This window comes from Girardinichthys multiradiatus, chromosome 8 (genome assembly GCF_021462225.1).
Source record: "Girardinichthys multiradiatus isolate DD_20200921_A chromosome 8, DD_fGirMul_XY1, whole genome shotgun sequence".
NCBI classification, from domain to species: domain Eukaryota; kingdom Metazoa; phylum Chordata; class Actinopteri; order Cyprinodontiformes; family Goodeidae; genus Girardinichthys; species Girardinichthys multiradiatus.
Window position 1 is genome coordinate 21,120,087 of NC_061801.1, and position 17,970 is coordinate 21,138,056.

At 35.9% G+C, this 17,970-nt stretch overlaps 1 protein-coding gene across 1 annotated transcript in view; it reads left to right on the forward strand.

Annotated features, from left to right (window-relative positions):
* brinp1 (bone morphogenetic protein/retinoic acid inducible neural-specific 1) overlaps window positions 1-17,491 on the forward strand; it is a 184,428-nt gene extending 166,937 nt beyond the window's left edge. Inside the window, exons 7-8 of the mRNA XM_047372154.1 lie at window positions 4,142-4,364; window positions 12,623-17,491. Coding sequence (XP_047228110.1) covers window positions 4,142-4,364; window positions 12,623-13,763 — 1,364 coding nt within the window. The 3' untranslated portion in view covers window positions 13,764-17,491. The remainder of the gene's footprint in view (window positions 1-4,141; window positions 4,365-12,622) is intronic.
* Window positions 17,492-17,970: the final 479 nt, after the last annotated feature.

Below are 17,970 nucleotides of genomic sequence, written 5' to 3' on the forward strand. Positions count from 1 at the left end.
GTTTGTTATTATTTAGCAGGCTACATGGTTTTAGAAGAGATCCTTTTCAGTGTGAAAAAAAAAGCCTATGCAGAAGAAGGGTTAGCCTACAGTGGCTTGTGTTTTATCAAAAGATACATGTGAAGTGTTAGAAAATTTGAACACTGTTGACAGAATACACACTTTAGCTTTTAGAGTGTAGATCTAAGGCAGCAGGTACTGCTCACTCTGTTTCCACAGTAGTAGCCCATTTTCTCCAGTTACAGCCTATTAGATGTGCATTCTATCCCAGTTCCCAGTGCATGCTAAACTGGTGCATGCTGTTAGTGTTACTTAAAGTGTCTCACTCATTATTAAAAAAACATGCAAGAAAGTTTGGCAGCACATGGTTATCACAGTAATTACAGCTACAGCTAGTCTCAGTTGGCTTCAGCAGAACTTTGTGAAACACACATTAGCAGAATAGTGAATCTGGTTACCTATTCAACAGAACTTATTACTGCAAAGCATGCATCTAAACTTAAGAAACAAGTCAGCCTTCTTCTTGCACTCAGTGTGGCTGAAAGCATAATTAATCTATTAGTAATGCACAAATTTATGCAAGGAGGTGGACTTTTTTGGCAAGGTGGTAGAGAACTATTGTAAAAAAACACTGCTAATTCATAAGCACAAATATATTACTATATATACAGAACAAGAATCATATGCTACTAATTCGCCATATACTTACTACATAGCCATCATTCTTTCATGGGCATTTCAGTGATAATGCCTAAATCCTATTGAAAACCTTCTGGGTAAGCCACAGAGATTTCAGAACCCAGAACTGTGGGTGATTCACAGAGGCTGTGCAGAGAAATAGTTCCCTCTCTCTGCTCCAACCTTGTGAAATGGTAAAGGAACAGACTAAGGGCAGTCTACTTTCTACAAGGCAATTGTAGAAAGTATTAACAGCAGGTTTATACATAAAAAAGGGGAATTTGTGAACAGAATTGCTAACATGGGATTTTGCTTATCACACTAAATAAATGGATTCTTCTAAATCTTGTAGTGAGAAATGTTGCTACTGCCAGAGAAGTGGAAGTTTTTTAAAGGCTTTTTCCACATTTGCCAAGGGTGCCACCAAATTTGGGGATGTCAGTCTATAAAGTAGCATCTGGCTGGTTTAAAAACCTGCAGTTGAAATATTTGTAATTTATGTGAACTAACAAAGTGAGATGAAAGAGAAAAGTTAAATTGTGGTAAAAATAATCTCCAGACAAGATGTGCTGGGTGGGCTCAGGAAAGAACCACCATGTGGACTGTTTGGTTGCTCTACAAAGGAATATGATACTTGAACTATTTAAAGCTTGTATAACAGATGTGCATATTATTAAACTGCCACTCGGGCACAATATAATTTGATTATGGAGGTGCTTTTTTCAGTTAGATAGAGTTCTGAATGCTAGGTGCTGGTGAGGCTCAGATTTGCTTAGGAAAGAATCAAAGAGGGTTTATGTCATCTCTGAAAGCTGGGTGGAGGTTTGTGGATAGTTCAAAACAGGGGAGGAGATGGATTCTGGCTCTTTTGAAGAAAAAGGGGAATCTGAGTTGTGACATGTTGGGGTGGAGGAATGTCTGACATTTTGCAGCTGTGGCTGAAAAGGAGCTCTTAACTCTGATTAATACTGTTAAAAAAGCTTGAGGTGCATTTCTTGAAAATGTGATTCTGTTCTCTGAATTTACCAAAGCTAGTTGTGGTCTGCAATAATATTTGTGCTAAACAAGAGTGTGTTTATACGTTTGGTACATTTATTTTTAGGTTTATAGCTTTGCATCACCAAATGATATGATACTCCTACTGTTGTTTCTGTGCTTTGTTTCATTCATTAAATGCTTGTTGGCACTGTTAAGCAGCTATTTATCACATTCATGTTTCTCTTTCCAGTATTCAGAATTAAATTTACTTGGGAAATAATATGCTTCAATAAACTATTTTCTTTCAATATTTCAGAATCTGAGCAGGGATAAATATGTTCTTGTCCTTGCATTTGCCCTAATTTAAAAAAAAAGACACCTTCAAACCTAGGCATTTAGGGTAATAATGATTCAATGTGTCATTACTCAAGATTGCATTTATGTAGTAAATATTAAAGCTTCACTGAATCACTGAACATCATTATTTCAGAATCTGAAAAGGAATAAAACAGCTCTTGTAGCTGTATTTACTGAAATTTTAAAAATATCTTCAAGCTCTTGTTGCTAACATATGAAACTAGCTTTAAAAATACTACAAGAATAATTATTGTTTGAAAAAAATGTTGGGGAAGTAATCTTGGTGCCTAAGAGCACAGATGAGAGGATGATTACTATTCTCCCAGAGTCGTATTTTCTGCTCTTGGACAACAAGTTCAATCTTAAACATTCAATCCAAGGAAGCAGAAGAAAACATCACTGGCAACTTTTAAAGACAAGGAAAAAAAAATATTCAAATGTGGATCTTTTTTGTAACTACTTAGCATCATGATTTCCCTTTTTTACCTATTAACCCCCAAGGGGTTTTTGAAAAATAATAATAATATGCCTAAATCTAATTGAGTTTTTCTCAGAAATTTCAAACTCTTTTTAAACAATAATTATTATTATTGTGTTAATAATTTTCTTTTTTAAATGCGAGTGACAATTCTGGTTTTCCTTATACAGTTTTCCTATAAGTTGAAGTACAGACTTCACAAGCTTTCAAATAAATCAATCTCCTATTGCAGTTGCATAATTCTACATTGAAGGTTTTACAGACATTCATTTATTCAGTCATTTATCTTCCATACCGCTTATTCCATCGTGGGTCACGGGGGAGCTGGTGCCTATCACCAGCAGTCTACGGGCGAGAGGCGGGGTACACCCTGGACATGTCGCCAATCCATCGCAGGGCATATTGTTGGAAGGTTGGATGTTTTAGAAACATCCAACCTTTAAGTTGAGTACGTTCATTCAGTGGGTACAAATAGAATGTTAAGAAATATGTTTGTGTGTTTTTTGTGTATGTTTTATTTTATTTTTAACAAAATAATTACTGGCACAGCTGGTACATTTAACAATTCCTATAAAATAAAAATAAAGAATAAAAGCATTTTCTTTCATTTATGTTTTCTGTTTTATGCTGATCACAGTTTCTAGGGACCTCTAATTATTATTCCATGACCTTTAGTTTTCCTTGGGTATTGTGATGATGTAACAGAGAAGTCAATTTCTTTTAGACTCTGATGAGTACAATGGATTAGGAACCATATTTATTTTACCACCACACACTGAGTAAGCGAGATGAAAATATATTTAAAAATAATTTACAACTGCAGCTGAAAGTGGCCTCTTGAGGTCACCAAGTCTCCATAGAAAAATTAAACACTGTCTGTATACCATATAATAATCCAGGAAAAACATTGTCACCACAAACAGATATGTCGAGTTTTCTAAGCTTTACTTGGAATTTGTGCTTTGGTCAGTTGAGACTCTGATTGAGCTTTCCAGCATCAAACACTCCAGGTGGTTTAGAAGTCTGAAAAAAAAAAAACAGCGCTTTGAGTGTCGCTGAAAAGCGCTATATAAATAAACTTACCCTACCTTACTTCACCTTACCTTATGTCCACTGTTAAGTATGGTGGAGTATTTGCAATGCTGTGGGCATGTTTCCCCTCTAAGGTCCCAGGGAAGTTAGGGTTAGAGTACATGGCATTATGAAACATATTTGGTCATCATCTGGTGAACTCTACTGGTAAGATAAAAATGGCTTAAGGTGTAATGATTCAAAAGATACGGCTAAATCGTCGATAAAATTGTTCTACAGACACAAAATCAAATTTCTTCTACTGCCATCTCAGTCCCTAGATCTAAATAATATTGATAACTTTTGGGGTGACCTAAACAGTAGAGTGCAAAAGACTTCACCCAGAACGCTGGACTATCTAAAGAAAATTGGTAAAGAAGAAAGATCAATTGAAAAATGATTTGTATAAAGTATTAACAGCACAGGTTCCAGCAATTGCATTACAAGATGAACTTATTTTAAAGTTTCATGTCAGCAAATGTGTCTTCATCTGCATATAAAATACTTGTGCACTTCATTTCCCAATCGTTATCCTTTGTTACAACTTGTTTCCCATCCTGTCTCTCCATGGTTCTCTAGATGAATTCAAGTCATTCCTGAAGAGGCTCCCCTCCACTCATTTTTTGCCCATCAGCAGTGTGCATCTTCTGTGGGGCAGTGACTGGGACCTGCAGGCCCGTTACAGACTCCTTCAGAGTTCCCTGGAGATCCAGCAGCTCAAGATTCAGCGTACTGCCCGCAAGCTATTTAGCCTCAGCGTCCGCTGTCTTCACAATCCCAGCCACCAGATGCCGAGAGAGAGGTGAGTAGAAATATAATATCCATGTGGATTTACTAAACCAAAGAATTAGTGTTGATGTTTTTTGTATTAAAAAAGGGCAATTAAGCTCTATTGTATCTCCTTAAAGCATGGAAATAAAACATGCAATTTCTAGTATATTTTATTTTAAGGCGTTGCTTTTGCTTTATATCATTTCAATTTAGTGCTGAGGCTTACTCATACACAAAACACTGCAGCTCACTCTTGTTATTTCACTTAGCCTTCTAAAAGGAAAATGTTGCTGTGGAAATTTTTTTGTTAGGTCATTGCACACATCTGTCACCACGTACTGCAATTGCAGCTTAAGAGCCTTGCTGCTGATGTGCCATAGTGTCAGCACTGCGGGAACAGCCAGGAGTTTCCCCAATCTGCTCCCACAAATCAGAAAACACAATGCAAATAACTGCAAAATGCCAATGTGCCACAAGAAATGCCACCTAAAACTGTTCAGCGTTAGTGATGTCACCATGTAAATGGGAAGAGAATCTGTAAAATATTGATTTAAGTGGCTTGAAAATCAGCCATTGTCTTCTGTCCCTGACAGAAAGGATCACACCCACATTTGTGTGAGAGTTGGCATGGGGTCTGTTCTGAAGTGTTATCAAAGAACTGCAGTATGTGCTTTCTCTTCCATGGAGTAAACATTGAGAGTGCCTGATGGCACAGGAAATAAGAGCGCCTTGTTTATTTGTTTGCCTGTGTGAAACAGCTTTGCATCAGATGGTGGACTTATTTGATTTCATCATGTATATTTAAGGTCTCATATATGTTCTGCACAATGTGTTTTCCCCTCTACCTCAAACTCCCTATGCTAATTTTTCATTGTTCATGTTGGATCAAGGATATTTAAACTTTTATGACATTGTTTTGAATATGCGATGCTAAAATGCTGTGTAAGGGTGTGAGTTTAGCCTGGACGTCAGTCAGTCATGCCATAAATCTATTAATCTCTCATCTTTACCATTTTCTCTTCCTGAAGTAAAGTGCTCTCCTATTACCAATAAAGACTCCAGGGCTTATGACTTACTTCTGCACTGAAACAAGTAATAAGGACAAGGAGATGTAAGCAAAGCTAATATAACACATAGCCTAAGTACAATGCTTTGCAAATGTTTTTATACACCTTAAATATTTCTTACCTTTTGTCATGTTACAACCACAATTATTTTACATGACAGAAACAACACAAAGTGTGTAAGAATGAATGTGAATTGTAAGGACAATGACAAAGCTCTGGAGGAGGGGCAAAGCTCCAAAGCTCAGGTGGGAGAATTTCTTAATATGACAAATATTAACTGGGCAATCTTTGAACAAAACCTGTTTAAAGTTGCAAAAGACTTGAAACTAGAGACTGTCCTTCCAGCCGCACAAAAATCTGCATGGCTAGAAAGACCATTAAAAAGGGAAAAAAACCACTACTCCGCAAAAACATAAAAAAGCTTGAATACAGTTGGCGGATGCAAAAAAAAAATAATAATAATAACATTTGTACATGTCTTGTGGCCTGATGAAACTCAAACTGAAATGCTTGTCTATAATGACCATTATTGCATTTGGAAGAAAAAAAAGGAAACTTGCAGGCCTGAGAACAACACCCTACAGTGAAGTACACTAGTATCATGTTTTTGTCTTTTTTTGTTGCAGGAAGAACTTTACAAATTGATAGAATCTTGAGGAGATAACATTTATAAAACTAATTAAGCAATATTAGGTAGGATGTTATAGCTAAGGTGCAAACAGATTTTCCAAATGGACAATGGCCCAATCACACTGCCAAATTAGTTACAAGATGGACTCAGGACAATACATTCTATGTTTTCCTACCTATGGGCATCACAAGGCCCTGATCTCAATCTCATACAAAATCTGTGGGCAGAACTGTGTGCAAGTATGAAGGCCTACAAACCTGACTCAAATCTTCTGCCAGGAGATATGTACCAAACTTACAATCACAAGATTCTATTGTGAGAAACTTGTGGGGATATACCCAAACTGTATGACACCAGTCATATAGTTTACTGGCAAATATACCAAATACCAAGGAGATGTATGCAAACCTCTTAGTTTGAAGAAAATAATTTCTTTTTTTTAAATCTCTCTTATTGTTCTCACATTTAGCAAATAAAGCAAATTCTGGTCAGCTTAACTGACCTGATTTCAGCTGTATACAGCATTTATAAACCTCAAGGTATTCATACAGAACAATAACAATAACAATGCAAATAAAGACATGAAAAGTAACATTTCTTTGACACAAAGTGAAACAGTTGACGTTTGAATGTAAACGAAATAGATTTAATATTTGATAATTAAAAATCTTTCAATTTAAACATCTAACCTGCAATGAGGACAGTACCAAAGACATTGACATAGTACTTATTATAGCTCCACTTGAATATGTGCTGCAATGTTGCATTATTTTCAGGTTTTGATATCTTCTCTATTACACTACTTAGAGACTTACCAACCTTTAAATATAGAAGCCTCAGTGATGCTTTTGATTAGGTATTGCACCACCTACAAGCCAGTCTAGAATGCTACATGTCTGCATATTAATAGCATATTAAATGGACAGGTTTCAATTTGTACTCCCATTCCTATTAACTTAAACATCAAATAAAAAAAGCAAATGGCAGCAAAGTTAAACCCATCAAACTATCACCTGGTTGGTGTTAGCAAGATAAGAAGATGCTAGAATATTACTATTGGGTGAACTAGCCCTCAGATAACAAAAAAAATTGCAATGTTATTGTCTTGACTCCAAATATAAATATGTAATACACAAAGGACATAAGAACTTATTGCTTTGTTGGTGATCTTGGGTTGCAGGTGTGTATTTGTTGCAATGTGCTGAGAGAAGAGAACACAGAGAAGTACAAGTTGCTGTGGTGCTGTATTGCCTAGGAAACATACTTAATGGTATTTCAGTGCTTTGGGCATTGCAAATTAAGCAAATAAACAGCATGTTCATATCTTAGTTAAAAATTGAAGCACTATAATATGTAGCTGGTTTTAATGAAGCTTCAAAGAAGCAGGTTTCATTTAATTTCCTTTCTCAGACATGTATTCTTACCAAGGGGCCAAAAGATTACTCAAGTCCCATGCAGCTTTTAGTTTAATTACAAAATGGATCCAACATAATAAAAGTGGAACTTAATTGTTGTATTTATTTAAGCACAATGATAAGGAGCTTTTAAGCTAAACTAATCCTAAAAAGAATTACAATTTTAGATTTTTACTATTTATTATCCCATTTTGGGAAAGTTTAAAGTTAAATATATTTCGACTAATATAAGGAAGGTACTGTATTGTTAGGTGGCTATAATTAAAACCACATATAGCAAGTTTGCCATTGTTCTGGGCATACATCACTATGCCTTTATTCATTGCAAGCATCATAAATTGTGGTTGTGAACACTCAGTGGAACCCTAAATAGATTTGCTGGTGCATTTCCTTTATTAGTCAAGTAGCTTACTTCAGGTGCGATGGACTTAGGAATCTTCATGTAAATGATTAATAGTGACAGATATGGAGTTGCATCATTCCCAGCCAAGTCATTTGCATCCAGTTTATATGCTTGCTTTAATTATTCATGTCCAGGGTCAAACCTGTTTAATACAAGATGACCTCATCCCCCAGACAACGAAAGAGCCACAATTTCTATTTAACATAGCACATATCTTAAGTTCTTAGTAGGTAGGCTTGTAGTAAATGTATCTAAACTAATTTTTATTTTTAAATTGAATGAATGGTATATGCCTTAGTTGTTATCACAATTTAGAGCCATGCCCAACAGTTACAAAACTGACAAAGATTTTGTTTTTAACAAAGTTTGCTGATTCATTATTGTTAGATATATTTTTTTAGATGATTTATAATTCTGTTAATTAAGAAATTATTTAGGTGTATAAATGGTATCAAAGGTTACAGTGTTAATCTTTCTTTTCAAGTATTTTGAAACAAGCACTGTTAATTGGTAAATTTCTCCTTAATTGTTGGGTAAATGTCCCTTGGAGAAGGTTTTGATCCTAATTTTATTCATGGCAGTGTTTTTGGACAAAATTGTGAATGAGCCCATTCTTTTCGAGGAGAGGCATCCTTATACATAAATGATCTTTGGATGCATTATTGTTGGCATGTCACATGACTCATTGTAAATAGTAAATCTACTGAATTTATATACTGACCACTAAAGGGCTTTACACTAGAGCCACATTCACCCATCGCACATTTCTGTAACAGTCATTTTTCCAGATGTCACAACATCACGGATTAACAAACAATTTGCAAAATAACTCCATCCCAGTCCTCTACAGTCCAATCATTGTAATTCTTACAAAATCCCACTCTGCCCTTGATATTTTTCTTAGAGAGAAGTGGATTCATTGTTGCCCTTCTTGATATTAAGTCTGCATCCAAAAGCCTCTGCCTCACTGTGCATGCAGAAACAATCACACTTTGTGCTGCCATTCCCGAGCAAGCTTTGCACTGTTGGAAACCCCATCACTTAGTCAGATCCTCTAATCTTTCATTTTTGCACACGCTAAAGCATTATTCACAGCCAATGAACCTCTCTACTTGAAACTTTTGGTGATTCAATAACTGGTTCATTTGGCCTGTGAAACACCTTTTGATGCAAACCAATGCTGACAGCATGTGTTTTCTTGAAGACAACCATGGTTGAGAAAAGAAGGATGATTTCAAGCACCACTCCCTTTTAAAGCAAGCATTCTGTTCTAATCCATTCAGAATGAGAGATTGATATCAGCTGCTGTGTCCTCATTAACACATTCCCTGAATATTTTTTGCAGGCCCAAATGTAATAGCAGAGGGTTTTTGTGACTACGATTTTTTTCCATCACTTTCATCAGACCACTCTTCACTCTTCATAGCAACCGATATTAATTCAAATTAATTGCAAACTGAAGCAGAAAGGTTACTGAAAAACAAGAGTTCTGTCAGTCATACAACCTTTCTTCACAACTTTAGTTTTTGGACATTTGTTTTCTTTGATCCAGATAGATATCACATATTGAAACAAAGAAACAGTGGTCAGTAACATATTTTTGTCTATTCTGAATGCAATAGAGCCAATACTGTAATTACTTGCCAATAATATAATAAAGTAATTAAGCCAACAATTACACCATTGCATGACCACTGTTCCCTTCTGGAATTGTAACACATTCACATACCCGATGCTAATCACTGCAAATGTCTTCCATAAATGACATAATTGATTTACACATATAAGCAAACACACAGTCTTCTAAATAAAGATTTTGTAAAACAGAATTCTCAAATTGGCTTTCACAATTCATATTTATGGTTAGAGATTGCTACATAGTACAATAACTTGAATGAATGAATGGATGAATTAATATATGATTGTGCCTTTCCCTAAACCTATGTCTGATTAGACAATGTACCAAATACTAAAAATCAATCTTTTATTTCTATCAAATGTAGTCCTGTTTTTGTATTATACCATTATCAGTTGCTGTTTTAAAGGATCTAAAGGATCAAAAATGTATTCACTTATTAACTTATGTATGAACTTATTGCTTTTTTATGTGTTATGTCAATGGTTGTATTAAAAATAGCAAAAATTATTTTCTTCTGAAATGTATTATATTATCAGTCATTATTACATTATTGGATGCTATACCCCATGCTACATTCAGGCTATAATGTATCTAAACTTAGAAATACATTCGAGTTCAGTTTGAGAATTAATAAATGGTAGAGCCTATGTTGTGTACTCTGTCCACTTGAGGATGTACAGTACTGTGCAAAGGTTTTAGCTTAGAGAATTATAAATAATGATTTTTTATATTTATCAATTTACAAAATGCTAAGTGAGCGAACCCAAACATACAGCCAGTCATTAAGAAATATCTTCAGTGTAAAGAAGAACTAGACTTACTGGAAATAATGGTATGCCCCCACAGAGCCCTGATCTCAAAATCATGGCGTGTGTCTGGGATTACATGTAGAGACAGAAGGATGTGAGAAAGCCTACATCCACAGAAGATCTGTGGTTAGTTCTCCAAGATGTTTGGAACAACCTACCAGCCGAGTTATTTCAAAAACTGTGTGCAAGTGTACTAAGAAGAACTGATGCTGTTGGTGGTCACACCAAATATTGATTTGATTTAAATTTATCTTTTGTTCATTCACTGCATTTTGTTGATTGATAAAAATAAATAAATGATTAACACTTCCATTACTTCCATAACATTCTTGTTTATAGCATTTTTTCACACCTGCCTAAAACATTTGCACAGTACTGTAGATTTAAACAATTTTAGAACTTTGCAAAGAACATAACATCCATATGGTGAAAGAAGCAGTAAGGTAAGACTGCCAAACGTTTTTAATGCCTCTAGTAAACACATGCACCTAGGCAAAAGAACAACATCAGCTGGTGACACATATTCAAAAACCGAAAATAAACATTGAATCATATTGTGATCATATATTAACTAGTTACTCTTGATATGAACCAACATGGGATTTAGCATTTTAAGCTTGTTTTAAGTAAAGTAAAGTAAAGTAAAGTAAAGTAAAGTAAAGTACATAACAGAATGGGAATCACTGTTATGACTTATTGATTATTCACTTCTGTAAGTAAAATAAATGTAAAATAACTAATCAACCTTAAAGAGGAACTAAACCTCAAATCAGCTCTTTTATGGCAGATAAACTGTATAAACAGTGCCTTAACGGTGCTGTCTTTATGTTACTGTGCTATTTTTTAAATGTCATTTAAACTTGTTTAAGTCTGCAATATTTGTCATAAAACCATTCTAGTGCTGCCCTCTGTGGGTTGAACAGTTGCTACTGCAGTGGAATTTTCCTATTGGTTGAAACGGTACAGCTTGATACATGTCTATGTCACAACCTCCGTGTTCAGGTATAAAACCATCTCACTCAAACACGCCTTGTAGAGAGTCAGGAGCTGGAACTGCTCCTCCACTGCCTCAGCAGCATCGGGTTCGGGCATCGTGGAGTCAGCACCTTGAGCCAGCGGCTCGAACTGTTAAGGCTCAGGCATGCTGGGCTCCATAAAGCCTCTCTTAACTTCCAGTGATGAGAGGGGTGAAAAATCCTCCACCTCAAAATATCTGTCCATGGTGAAACTAGCACCATAGCTCTGCTCACTCTCCACTGTTTCAATATACCAAATTCAGCTAGCTGCCACTTTCCCTCGTCCTTCTGACCACACCCTGCTTATCTCCCTCTGCTCATCCCTACACTTGGCACTGCCGAGTTATTCTTTTACATGGGGTTAGGTCCACTTTAAGAACATTTTGGTGTTGTTAAGGATCAGTAATTAATTTACTTGACGAGCCCTGTTCAAGAAATTAGTGTGGGTATTTTAACAGCTTTCTACACTTTTTGCAAAAATAAAATTTATACTTTTTTTCTGATTTCCTTGAGGAAAACATACAACTTAACTTTGTTCCATACTCAGGAGATAAGAACCAGGGGGTGTGTTTCTATTTTCCTCTCAGTATGATCTAGAGAAAGAGCAAAAAGCAATGTGTTTGTGTATTTCTTTATGGGATTGTATTTTAAACTTTGGTTTGTGTTTTCCCTGCTCAGAATGCAGTGTCACTTGTCACAGTTATTACACACAATTTCACTGGCATGTAAACTAACCTTGACTAGTGGTCTTCTCTAAAAAATCTGAATTCACCTTCTCTTGTCAGAAAAGAAGTCACAGCACTGTCAAGATGACAAGGCAAGATGCCTGAGGGGAAAGAAAAGACAAGATAAGAATAGCAATTAATGCTTCCTATCATAAATGGACTGAACTTATATAGCACTTTTCCAGTCATACATTCCACTCAAAGCGCTTTACACTAGAGCCACATTCACCCAATCGCACTCACTAACGCTCACACATTCATACACCAATACGTAGATCAGTAGGCAACTTGAGGTTAAGTGCCTTGCCCAGGGGCACATTGAAATATGGCAGGAGGAAGTTGGAATCAAGCTCACAACCTTCTGATTGCAAGACAACTACTCCTTCTACTGAGCCACAATCGCTTCGCAATAATGCAATCATTTTCCCTTGAGGGACACCATATTTTTTTTATTCCCAAACACTGTGCCGGGTGTTATATTTACAGCAAGCATTTCACAAAAAAAGTCAAATTTTTGATCTGATATAATTATTATTAATAGTCATTATTCATGTTTTTGTTCTTTTTTCCTTCTATCTTTCCAGATCTGTGATGCAGTGGCTCAACAGGGTTCAGTCCTTCCTGTACTGCAATGAGAACGGGTTCTGGGGGACCTTCCTGGAGAGTCAAAAGGCTTGTGTGTGCCACACAGGTGCAACTCTGTGCCAGCGACCCATCCCGTGTGTCATAGGTGGCAACAACAGCTGTGCCATGTGCAGTCTGGCCAACATCTCACAATGTGGCTCCTGCAACAAGGGCTACAAGCTGTATCGTGGCCGCTGTGAGCCCCAGAATGTGGACTCAGAACGTAGCGAGCAGTTTATCAGTTTTGAAACTGACCTGGACTTTCAGGACCTGGAGCTGAAATACCTGTTGCAGAAAATGGATTCACGACTGTACATACATACCACTTTCATCAGTAACGAGATCCGACTGGAGACATTCTTTGACCCACGATGGCGCAAGCGCATGTCCCTGACTCTGAAAAGTAACAAAAATCGGATGGACTACCTTCACATGATCATCGGTTTGTCAATGAAAATCTGTCAGATGCGAAACAGCAGCATTGATCCCATGTTCTTTGTTTATGTCAACCCATTCAGTGGCAGCCACTCAGAAGGCTGGAGCATGCCCTTTGGTGAACATGGTTACCCACGATGGGAAAAAGTACGACTACAGAATTCACAGTGCTTCAACTGGACTCTTTTGCTGGGTAACAGGTGGAAGACCTTCTTTGAGACGGTACACATTTACCTGCGTAGCCGTGCAAAGATTCCAACTGGCCTCCGCAATGATACGGGACAAGGTCCAGTGGATCTCGCAGACCCCAATAAGCGGCAGATCTACATAAAGATCTCCGATATCCAGGTGTTTGGTTATAGCCTGCGGTTTAACGCTGACCTGCTGCGCAGTGCCGTGCAGCAGGTTAACCAGTCATATACACAAGGAACTCAGTTCTACTCATCCTCATCTGTGATGTTACTGCTGCTGGACATTAGGGATCGAATTAACCGTTTAGCGCCCCCTTCTGCTCCCGGCAAACCACAGCTTGACCTTTTCTCTTGTATGCTGAAGCATAGGCTGAAGCTCAACAACAGTGAGATGATTCGAGTGAACCATGCCTTGGACATGTACAGCACAGAGATACTGAAACAATCAGACCACCTGACTGCAAAACTTTGTTGAGCGCAATAATGTAAGGACGGAAAGCTATAGAGAAACACCCAACTACGAGGGGATGTTAGTCTTATTTTTTGTTCTCTTTTCTTTTTTGACCTTTTCTGCCTTTTGATGTAATATTAACTTTGTAAGTATAATTCTTAAAAATGAGAAAAAGGCAGTGATGAAAAGCTTTTCTGGCAGATAAAAAAAGATAAATGGATACACTATATGGACTGTATCATATTTGTCCCAGCATGTATGTAATTTCCTTAAAGAACCTTAAAAAGAGAGAGTGGAAAAAAAAAAAACACATTGAAGTACTGGATGAAAAGGAGGCCTTGATTATAATGTAAGGGATCAAAGGTTGCTTCTGAAACTGCCATTCTTTCTTGAGAAAAAAAAAGATGACATTTTTAAAGGTATGGAATACACAAGGGCAGACAAGATTTCAGTTTCTTTCACCTAATGGGCAAAGTAGTTTAAGCATAACAGACAGTTTAGTATTAAAATGTTTATACATTGTAAGGAATTAAAAGCTCTAGAGAGTAGTCATCACATTTCTTACGTTTCAGAACCCACAGCGAGTCTGCATTGCTTTTAGAAAGGTATTTAACACTTTCATTGTTCTGACACATGAGGCACACAGCGGGACAGTAATGGATAGTCATGTTGAAAACAAAAGCCAGCTGTTTATATATACATATGTTTGGGTGAATGTGTGTGAGTGTGTCTGTAAACGTCTTTTTTTTGGCTTAATGCTTAACGCTGTTTATTATTGAATGTGTCACTTGAGATTGACCCCAGTCTCTGCTGAATCTTGCGTTTTGAATGCTTTTTCCCCCACTGTGTATGAAACTCCAGCTGTGATTTTTTTTTTTTTTCTTTTGTTTTTATTTCACAAGGCAGTATACCTCCTGGTGCGTGAATGCAATATTGTGGTCTGAAGATTATAACAATCAATGCTATTTTGTACAGCTTTGCAAAATGTACATGTTGTGACTGCTGATCTGTGGAGCTTTTCAGCACTGAGAGCAAAATGTAAACATTCATCATTCAGGCACATTTGCAAGACAACTTAAAGCCATACACTTCCCTGAGGTAGACATACAGTAAGTCATGAAGCTCACCCCGTAACTGTTCCATTTGTATGTCTTTGTTCAACTCTCATATGATTTCAGACAAGAGCACAGCAAAAAGGAAAATGATGAGTGATAAACATAATGTTGAGTGAAATTGTGTTGTTAAAGCCATTGAACTTGTATTTTGTGCTGCAGGAAAAGAAGAAGAAAATCTTATATTAAAGCTTATAATACCTTTTGAAAGTGTTACTCTGTAAGCTTTTTATGACCACGTGTAAAAATTTCTCTTTTTGTTTTGAGCTATGAAATTCAACATTTTCTGCATGTTACTGGAGGTATAAAAAGAGCTGCAACTGTTTTTAACACACTCAGTCTTAAACATAAAACACTACCTATTGATGGTCACATTTTATTTTGGTATTCCAATACTGAAACGCGTATAATGTGACTGATATTTGCGGGTGGGCTCATCCACTGAATGTTGTCTGCAAAAACAAGCTTGGTGTGTTGTACAAATTAGTTACTCCAAAGTTTTTTTATGAAGTGTCATGCAAAACAATTTAAGATATTATATTAAGCTGTCCCCTAAAACACAAGTTAGCATCCCTTTAGAGTAAAATGTGCCAGCTTTGAAAAAAAACACCTTATTATATATTTTAAAATCACAATTTTTCCAGTAGTTACTATATATTTTTTTGTTGTGTTGTAATTAATTTGATGTCTGTTAATCTCATGATGTGTATTTTTGTGATGTATTTTCTTGTGTTCTTTATCACTGCCTATTGTTGTGAGACAAATATTGAGGAAACATTTTAAGACAGTTGTGAAAACCATAATGTGTTGTGAGGGACCTGATGCAAACAACAATGAAATTAGCATCACAAAACATTTAATAAAATTGATTTTGGAAATTCCAATTTAAATCGCGTTCAATACATTAAACACAAAAAAACTGGCTTTTCTTGATCTATCTTAATTAGCTCCATGAATGGATCTAAGTCAATCATTTCTGACTTGGTGTCACCAAGATTTCCAATATTTCTGTTATTTATTTACTTATTTGTCTGTTGATTTTGTTCCGCCTTTCATCTTTTTGTGTTTAAGCACTTTTACTGCTTAAGATGATCTTAGTAAGAGGCTACTTACTTATTTTGTAATTGTTAGACAACAAATCCTTACAATAAATGTTCTGGAAATTTAAAAGATGAGAATAAGGCCTTGTTTATGTTGAAATGTGGCCTTATGAATTAAAATAACTCTAAGGTATAAAGTTACATTGGAAAACTGTAATCAGGATTATCTTATTCAGAAAGCTGTTAGCTACAGTTTTAAAAAAGGAATTCTAAATTCTGCGTTTATGGGTTGTTGTTGCTCCTTTTTTGACACTCCCAGTTTTTTCCCTTTTTTTTTTTGCAAGCCAATGGGAATACAAGCACTGTGTCTCAATTGACATACTTCCATGTTGTACCTGCTTTCTTGAGCGCATTAGTGAGTTTACACTATAAAGAAGCAGGTTTGTGGCATCTTTTGAATGAACTCAGTAGAATGCGAATAGTTTAATATAATCACCACTGATTGTTGGTTACTTGGTTATGTAAAGGAACAACTATAACAGTGCTGCTCCAATTGATGCCATACATTGAAGTATATGTGCAGTGGGACTTATGCATGTTAAGCTATTGTCTTCATTGTAGTATATATTGTCAGAGGCTTAACATGTCTGCAAAATGTAACTAGTGCGACAATTGTTATAAGTTATAAAAGTTGCTTATTTGGACTTAAAAAGCTACCTTGTCAAATTGCAATCATGATGAATGAAACGCTAGATGATCCATTACCACAGAAGTATCAACATTGAGGCGCAGTAAAAAACTGATTAATTGGCCACAAAACTGCATGCTATATGTATTAGGTATCAGTAATGGACTATCCAAATAAAATGTAACATAATTATTATTATTTTTATTATTATTATTATTATTAAGTGCCTGTTATCAGTCCCTTTAATATGTTTAGAGCTGGACAAACTTAAATTTTACAAAGAAGAACGACAATAATTTAGTTTATCAATTTAGGACCATAAATGTAGGTCAAATATATTGTTTTCAACTTCTTCAGAAGACTTCACATTAGAAGGAGGCTTGTGCATTAGGGGGAGAACTGACCACCAGACCAAGACAACAGATAACTCAAAGTGATGGTGGATATTTTTGTCCCCCGTTGTACAATATATGTGTAAATAGGATCTCTATTACAGTAACAATGCTGTGCTACAGTAACACTATCATAAATTATCAATACTGAAAGGAAATACAAAGATATTTTCAAAAGATGCCCTCCAAGTACATTAGCACAAAATACAGGGCACCCATGTCTTATATAACTGATGAGACTCATGACCATCTGTGACTGTTTTATATGATAAACATACTGTATGCTGCAATTTAGTTTAAGCCACTTGCAAGGTCCATAAGACAAGCACATTTACTTGTATGGCATTTTGCTACACAGTGTTGCTTACTGTACATGTATCCTTAATTATGTCTGAGCATTTTTACACCTAATAACTTGCTTATGTAATTACTTTGCCTTTCTGTTGGGATTATTATATCAGCTAATTTTAAATGAATGTTTCATATAATAATCTATTTCTCATTAAAATGTTATATTTAATAAGAAGTGGAAGGCTTGTTTTTACAGTTTTCTTTTGAAGAATCTATTGGTATTTAGTACATAACAAAGCATGACAACAATTACAATATTTATAAAAACCACCTACTTTTATCATTGTGGTATAGTCAGTATGACCAAAATTCATTCTCTGAGCCTCAGCCTTTTCTTCTGTTTAAAGGATAACATATGTAGTTTATTAACAAATAAATTACTCTTTCATTTATAATTTTGGGTATTTCCTTGGAAATGTTTTAGCTTTATACATATTGTAAAATATGAGTTTATGGGTAATTAAAACATCGATTTAGTTGCATTACTGGGTGTTTGTTATTGCAAGTAATAAATTGACAGACATGGGTTTAAATTTAACTACATCAAAGCACAAAGTAGTGGCACTTTGCACTGTTGCGTCACTGCTTGAAGAGCTTCTCATTCTGACAGAAGACTTTTTGTGTAATACAGTATGTGCATGCTTTCCC